The sequence below is a fragment of the Etheostoma spectabile genome, chromosome 16, assembly GCF_008692095.1.
Source record: "Etheostoma spectabile isolate EspeVRDwgs_2016 chromosome 16, UIUC_Espe_1.0, whole genome shotgun sequence".
NCBI classification, from domain to species: domain Eukaryota; kingdom Metazoa; phylum Chordata; class Actinopteri; order Perciformes; family Percidae; genus Etheostoma; species Etheostoma spectabile.
Window position 1 is genome coordinate 173,714 of NC_045748.1, and position 8,391 is coordinate 182,104.

At 39.3% G+C, this 8,391-nt stretch overlaps 2 protein-coding genes across 2 annotated transcripts in view; one reads left to right on the forward strand and one right to left on the reverse strand.

Moving 5' to 3' along the window:
* LOC116704497 (MAM domain-containing protein 2) overlaps positions 1 to 6,699 on the forward strand; it is a 21,171-nt gene extending 14,472 nt beyond the window's left edge. Inside the window, exons 11-15 of the mRNA XM_032540035.1 lie at positions 2,131 to 2,227; positions 3,062 to 3,220; positions 4,022 to 4,275; positions 5,507 to 5,591; positions 6,376 to 6,699. Of these exons, the coding sequence (XP_032395926.1) occupies positions 2,131 to 2,227; positions 3,062 to 3,220; positions 4,022 to 4,275; positions 5,507 to 5,591; positions 6,376 to 6,422 (642 nt within the window). The 3' untranslated portion in view covers positions 6,423 to 6,699. The remainder of the gene's footprint in view (positions 1 to 2,130; positions 2,228 to 3,061; positions 3,221 to 4,021; positions 4,276 to 5,506; positions 5,592 to 6,375) is intronic.
* Positions 6,700 to 7,088: 389 nt separating this feature from the next.
* Positions 7,089 to 8,391, reverse strand: part of slc30a5 (solute carrier family 30 member 5) — a 14,606-nt gene continuing 13,303 nt past the window's right edge. Inside the window, exons 15-16 of the mRNA XM_032539803.1 lie at positions 7,950 to 8,078; positions 7,089 to 7,371 (exon numbers count right to left, since the gene is read on the reverse strand). Coding sequence (XP_032395694.1) covers positions 7,201 to 7,371; positions 7,950 to 8,078 — 300 coding nt within the window. The 3' untranslated portion in view covers positions 7,089 to 7,200. The remainder of the gene's footprint in view (positions 7,372 to 7,949; positions 8,079 to 8,391) is intronic.

The following is an 8,391-nucleotide window of genomic DNA, read 5'->3' on the forward strand; positions in this document are numbered from 1 at the left end:
AAATCAGTCAGAATACCATCAGTCATAATTCCATCAGTTAGAATACCATCAGTCAGAATACCATCAGTCAGAATACCATCAGTCAGAATACCATCAGTCAGAATAACATCAATCAGATTAAAATCAGTCAGAATACCATCAGTCAGAATACCATCAGTCAGAATAACATCAGTCAGAATAACATCAGTCAGTACAATCAGTCAGAATAACATCAGTTAGAATAACATCAGTCAGTACAATCAGTCAGAATAACATCAGTCAGAATAAAATCAATCAGAACACCATCAGTCAGAATACCATCAGTCAGAATACCATAAATCAGAATAACATCAGTCAGAGTTCCATCAGTCAGAATAACATCAATCAGAATAACATTAGTCAGAATACCATAAATCAGAGTTCCATCAGTCAGAATACCATCAGTCAGAATAACATCAATCAGAATAACATTAGTCAGAATACCATAAATCAGAGTTCCATCAGTCAGAATACCATAAGCCAGAATACCATCAGTCAGAATACCATCAGTCAGAATAACATCAATCAGAATAACAGTCAGAATACCATAAGTCAGAGTTCCATCAGTCAGAATAACATCAGTCAGAATAACATCAGTCAGAATACCATCAGTCAGAATACCATCAGTCAGAATACCATCAGTCAGAACACCATCAGTCAGAATAACATCAGTCAGAATAACATCAGTCAGAATACCATCAGTCAGAATACCATCAGTCAGAACACCATCAGTCAGAATACCATCAGTCAGAATACCATCAGTCGAATAACCCAGCCAGAATAACTCAGTCAAATACCATCAGTCAGAACATCAAGAGGGAAAAGTGAAGAAGGGTAGTGATGTGAGTGAGTGAGTGAGTGAGTGAGTGAGTGATGAGTGAGTGTGAGTGAGTGAGTGAGTGATGAGAGTGAGTATGAAGTGAGTGAGTTGAGTGAGTGAGTGAGTGAGTGAGTGAGTGAGTGAGTGAGTGAGTGAGTGAGAGAATTAATAAATAAAGGATGGAATAAATGAATGAAGAAAGAAATGAAAGGAAGAATAAAGGAATACATAAAATGAAAGAACATGAAAGAACAAAGGAATAAAGGTGTAGGAATAATCATGCATTAACAAATAAATGAATTCTAACTGATTAATTTAGCAGGTATTTGGGTCATAAACCAAAGTGTTAGAGGTGATGATTAAGTGTATTGAATCACTTAAGTTATTACAGTTCATCCTGAGAGGGACAGGAGTGTGTGTACCACTTTTTATGATATTTTCAGGACATTTCAGTAAGAAAAAAAGAAAGAAATCAACCTCATTATGCTAGAGGAAAAGTCAGTGGATCACCAAAGAATAAAAACTAGGGATTTATCCTCTGGGAACCATGACTATATAACATGGAAAATCATGGAAATCCGTCCAAATAATTGTTGAGATATTTCCGTCTGGACACTACTGAAATGGCTTTGAAAAAGGAAAGGAACTACTTCAGAAGAGCTCCTTTAGGAACAATTTAAGGAACTAACAAGCAAATAAAAACTCACATAAAGGGATTGATCAACCAAAAAAAGAAGTAAAGGGAGGAAAAATAAAGGAAGGAAGCAGGAAATGTAATAAGAAATGTCAGGCAAATAGAAGGACAAAAAAACTATACAGCTGAAATAACAGAGGAAATAACAGAAACAAACAAATTACTAGTAGATTCATAAGGAAAAAATCTAAACTTTTGTTCTTCACTTTACAAATTGAACTATTTAAAAAAACACTCATTTGATTAATGATTTTTTTTCTTCCTCCTGAGGGATTTCAGAGTCTCTCTCACTCTCTCAAACACACACGCACACACACACACACACACACACACACACACACACACACACACACACAACACACACAGGCTCCCTTATTTCTTTATTCATTATTACTGTTCACCATTACAACTCCTTAATTATGTAAATACTGTATCATAAAAATTCCTTTAACTATGCAAATACTGTACATTTTCACACTCCTTATATTTCATTATTTATTATTATTCTGATATTTATATTTTTTGTGCAACTGTGACACAGAATTTCCCTTCGGGATCAGTGAAGTATTTCTAATTCTGATTGTGATTTGATATTCAGGTGGTTTTCGTCAGCACCTGCAGGAGCTTCTGGGACTGCGGCTCCGTGGCTCTGGATGACATCAGTGTGAGCCTCGGAGACTGTGAGCTCACAGCAGGTACAGGAAAAACTGCAACAACCAAAAAAAAGTACTGTATCTCCAACATCCCAATTTGCATACAACATACACGTAACAATAGACAACCATACTTATAAGAGGATGGGTTAGGCAGGCCCCATAGGTTTTCCGGGGATTTTGGCAGTTTTTCCAGAGATTTTCTGCAGATTTTCCGTGGATTTTCTGCAGATTTTAAACAAATTGAAAATAAATAAATAAATTCTGAATGTTTACACATCTCCACCCCAAACAGAAAAAGCACAGATTTTAATTCTATATCACTGCTGAAAACTGCAGATTCTAATGTAAATGGACTATATTTATATAGCGTTTTTCTAGTCTTAACGACCACTCAAAGTGCTTTTACATTCATTCATTCATATAATACAGGAAAATTAAAAGTAAAATTACATTACAATATAAACGGGCCTGACTCAGTTTAAAGATTGGTTTCCAGCAGGTTCCTGTTCTGCAGAAACACTAAACATTGAACGTGGTTACAGTACGTCTGGACAGACATTCACCATTCACACACATTCACACACTGTGGCTGCTGTACAAGGTGCCACTTGTTCATCAGATAAACACTCACACACATCCACACTCCAATAAAGGAATCAAGGGCCAGCCCAAACTTTCTTTGTGGACCTAAGCAGAATTTCCCACATTGTTTCAATTGCCCTATTAGCTTGTTTAGCAGTACAAAAAGATATTTGATGTTCAAATAAAAAATAGAGTCAGGTTAAGGTCAGTCAAGAGAGGTGCAGCATGTTGATACTTGTGTTCCAACATTATCAAACTAAAGTGTTATGTAACATAAAGTTCCTGTGGCAGGTCTGTTGTCGCCGTCTCTGCCAGGAAACTGTAACTTTGAAGCGGGCCTGTGCGGCTACACTCAGGACAGGCAGCGTGATGGTGCTGACTGGGAGTGGAGGAGAGGACCCACCCCAACCTCGTACACAGGGCCAAGAGGAGACCACACCACGGGACTTGGTGAGGGTCCCCTGCTAAACTCTTCTTCTTGCTTGTAATGCACACAGTACAGAGGCATGCTCAGAAGCAACGTGTTCTCATGATGGAGTTTGTGTGATATCAGACAGTTAAGTTTAGCGGTCCTTACAGTTAAATTTAGCCGACAACAGGTGACTGGGAGCTGGGAGCTGGGTACAGGGTGCCGTGAGGTAAAGGTCCTTTCAGAAGCCATTGCAGTTGAGTTTAGCTAAAAAAAGGTGACCGTCCTACAAAGACTAGTTAAGATTAGAAAAAATATTGTGGTTTGGATTAAAACACAGCCCCCTAAAAAATAAAAAATTGTTGCACATTATAATGTGCAACTATTTGTTACATTTAAGCCATTGGCAATTGAGTTGATACACAGCTGATTAAGTCTTATAGCCTCCACAACACTCTCTGTATTTGTCACTATGGATCAGTTTTCAAAATTATGTATGGCGACATGAGGCGCAGAAGTGCTTCAGAACAGGTGAAGGCAGGGCTGAAAATTCGAAGAAGCACACACAAAATGTTTCAATCATTGAATGTACTGCTAAGAAAAATCCTAACACTAAGACCTACACGTTCAACAGGAATAAAATCACCCCCAACAAAAGTGACGACGACAAACAGGGATAACCATGGGTGTGGCTTTTCCTAGTTGGAGAGAGCTAAAATAAGTTTACTGCTCTTGAACAGGTTATGTAAAATTTAGATAGCACTTTTACGTACAGGAACCATTCACACGTTTCGAACGTCAACAGCTGTAATCAGACAAACCCTTTCACTTTTGATTGACAGGATACTACCTGCACATGGAGGCATCCCCCATGCTGCCTGGGCAGAGTGTCCGGCTGCTATCCTGCCCCCTGAGGGGTTCCAGGGGGTCTCAGTGTCTGCGCTTCTACTACCACATGTACGGCTCCGGCACGGGTCAGCTCAGTGTTCACCTCCACAGGAACGGAGAGGACGTGTTGCTGTGGCAACTGAGCGGCGAGCAGAGCATCGCCTGGCTGAGGGCCACAGTGGAGTACCAGAGCGACAGCCAGTATCAGGCAAGAGTGCAACAAAACCTCTCCTGACTGTTTTATGTGTGCTGGACATGGGGGGACACTTAGGAAGACAATCATGGCAGCCGGCTCAATTCAATTCAATTCAATTCAATTTTATTTATAGTATCAATTCATAACAAGAGTTATCTCAAGACACTTTACAGACAGAGTAGGTCTAGACCACACTCCAGAATTTACAAGGACCCAACAGTTCTAGTAGTTTCCTCCAGAGCAAGCAACAGTGCGACAGTGGCGAGGAAAAACTTCCTTTTAGGCAGAAACCTCGGACAGACCCAGGCTCTTGGTAGGCGTTGTCTGACGGGCTCACACACTTTGCACAGTATTTTTTCTGATGGTACAACCAATGACTAGTTCCATTTGATGCTACTTTACACTTCCACTCCACCACATCTCAGAGAGAAATATTGTACTTTATAATCCATTACATTTATCTGACAGGTCAAGTTAATTCAATGTCAAGGGTAGCCTACTGTGACATCTAAGGATAAAATGAATGAAGCTCAAAGGTCAACTTCACTGTAACGTCATAGGCCTACTGTTCCCAAAAAAAACGCTTTTCTGGCCATTATTTAACGCCATAACACAGGAACAGAAGACATGTGGCTCTGAATGATAGTCTCAGGAACTTGTTTGGTGAAACATTTGGTGAAACATTTTTTAAATCTTTACGATCTTTCCCCGGACGAATCAAGCAGGCTTGCCTTGTTGCTCAATCCAAATAATCGTCACAACTGGCCATTTTCAGCGTGTTAGTGTTTCCTTACTGCGACCAGAGTTTACACAAGAAAGCGGAAAGTCAAGGACATCTGGTGGAATTTTACTATCTTGTAAATGAGCCGTGGTTGATGCAGACTTGTCAGATACTAAATTGATGACACTACCCTTGGGTGACAACCTTGAAATCGGCTAAAGATGTGTGTGAAGCATCTATGTTTCACTAAAAAAATAATAGTCTATATACTGTAGGCTACTGACATTATGAGTCTGGACAGACATGAATCTAAACTGTAACCTGACTGGTTAGCGGAGGCAGACAACCGCAAGGCGGTATTTTGAATTTAAGCAGGACTTCTATGTGTAATGGTCTATTATTCCATAGTTGTATTAGTACACGTATGCCTACTAAAGGACCTGAGTGCTTCTTCTACCACTGCCCATCGCTCACAGTGAGAAACTGATTGAGTGATTGTTTCTTTCTGTGTCTCTGTTCCAGATTGTGTTCGAGGCGACCAGGGGTTCATCAGTAAGGAGTGACATCGCCATCGATGACATTATCTTGGAAGGCGGACCTTGCCAAGGTAAACAACATTTTTTTAAAATATATTTAAGATATTTGTTGTAAATACATAGCAAAAGATTAAACATCCTAAAAACATGCACAGGAATTTTTGACAATCCAATGGTCTAAATCAGGGGTCTTCAACAGGGGGTACTGCATGGGGGTCGCGAAAGTTTTGGTTGATTAGACTTTTTTTATATTCCCCCCCCCCTGCAATTTTTTCCACTAATTGAAATGTCTTTTAAATACACATTAAGATGAATTCAACACACTGTAGTAACGATAATGGAGGCAGAGATGTCTTTCAGTCATCAATCCACACTGCACTATAGACCGTTTGATATAACACCAATTTTTAATATATATAATTAGGGGTCCCCGCTCCATCTCGCCATCAGTTTGGGGGTCCTTGGCCTGGAAAACGTTGAAGACCCCTGGTCTAAATCATTTAAATATTGAGCCACCACAGGAGTCTTTAACTTCTGTGGCCTACTTCAAAACGACTCCCAGAATGCCTTTTTTTCACAACTCTCGACACAGTCTATAGACAAAAAGTCACCACGGAGATCAGAAACGTTTAATTGCAATCTGAGCCTATCGTTTTGAAAAAAAAAAAAAAAAACCATTAGGTTATATTGCAGCTGTGTTCGCCCCGGGCCGTCAATGCGCTCTCGCTCAATACTGAAGCAATTCCAATGATTGTTTGTCACATCAGTCTATTAGATACAAATGCATGGGGAAATGGGGTTTCCAAAATACCCCTTATTATACAGCTCCCTGATTTCTTTCTGATTCCCCCGCAGAAATGGAGATCAAGGCCACCGTGGGAACCTCCAATGGGATAGAGTAGTTCGAGAGGAAATCCGCTGCGTAGGATGCTTGATCCCTATTGTTTTTGCACATTACAGACTCCTGACTCCTGCATGTTGACCTGAACATGTCGGACTGTGGGTTAAAGTAGTCATGTAGTCCTGTTTCTTACGGAGCAACACATATCAGTTGCGTCATAGTTGGCATTTCTCTCCGCACTGTAGCAACTGAGTGTTTAACTGTGTTTTTCTTCACATTTATATGCATTAGATTAATGCTCATTGCCTCAAATAAAGCTTGAAGGTTATTTGCCATTATCTCTGATTTTCTTTTCATCTGGAATTGAATACTTGCTTGAATACTAGCTTAGTATGATCTGCCAATTTATCAGGACTGACTATGTCATCCTTTTGCTATCATTACAGTAGCTCAGGTAGGGCGTCATCCTGAAAAGCGTTAAGTCCAATATCATTTGGACTGATACGGAAATGTCTGTCTCAGTGCAATGACATTTTAGTTTTAAGTATCGTGACAACCAAAAGGTACCTTCTTTGTGAAAATGACAAATGCAAAAAATAAAGTCAGTTTAATACTGACTCTATTAGATAGTTTGGAGCAGGAAAAAAAAAAAAATAGAAAATCAAAAAAAAAATCAGAGCTCCTCCGCACACACACAAACAAGAACAACATGCAGCTGACACGAAGATAAAACCAATATATTCAGATTTATTTAAACCACATACATAAACTGTACATTTCAATGAAAAGGAGACTGAGGGTTGAATCAGTAAAGTTTCATTTGGTCCGACAGATGGTCGTCACATGATACACGTCCCGTCTTTCAGATATTTCATGGACTCCATCTGCTGCGTCATTGCCAGAACTTCCTGAAACCCTGTGCTGAGTCCAGACATGTGCTGGAAGTACGCCTCCTTCTCCACCTGCACCGACAGATTATTCACCCCGGCGTCTTTCAAAATGGACGTCACCTACCAGTCAGGGGAACCAAACAGACACAGACCAATCACATGTCAATTAACTGAAACTCAAAAATGAAGGGAAAAAAAATAATTTATAATTTTTTAGAGCTAGAAAAACACCCAATATTCTTAACAATACACATATACAACTGAAACTAAAAGTGAATTAATGTAAAACACAGAAGAAAATAAAAATAATAATAGTAATAATAATAATTAAATTAACTTAATGGATCACAGTTCAAAGGTTGATCAGTAAAATAATGTAAAGTAAGTCATGTTACAGGAGAACATAATGTCACATGTTTATCTACATGAAACCACAATGTTGATGTTATATATTAATTTCATTTCTCCAAGCTTTCTTCAAATACATGCATTTGATTTCCAATTCTCATAGTAGTCTTCTCCATCCCAACTCAAAAATGACTTATCCTCTAGGGAGCACTACCTACCAATTACTCTCCAATAACAAACACAGGTCATGGATCAAACTGTCGTTAGCTGGTATGATGAAGTGAAGCCCTCAGACATGGCGTCTGCACTGAAACATCACTAGGACTCTTGATTCTAGCGTTTGTACCGACCTGCTGTATGATCCTCTGCTCTACCACATCGGACATGATCTGGAGGTGGATGGTCCCTGCAATCATGTTGGCCGAATGCCTCCAGAAATGCGGGTCTCTGTACGACAACACTCCTTCAATCTTCTCGATCTGAAATAACACCAGGGAAACTATTAAAACATCAGCTGATGGGGTTAGAAAAACTTTCATCCAGGGAAAATTGGTAAATCCTGATTCAAGTAGCACTTCTTTTCAATAGATCGCCATTTTTTGTTCAAAAATTGTTCACTGAACACTTTGGTAATTTGGTGGATATTTGTCTGAGTGGGGAGGTTTTTTTAGTTGGTTATGCATCTCATCTAACAAAATTTTGTGAAATAGAAAACACATTTGCCCAAAAGATTGCATACATCCCAACTTGAAGAAGCTACACTGCCAATTAAGTCCCGGATCAAATATAAAA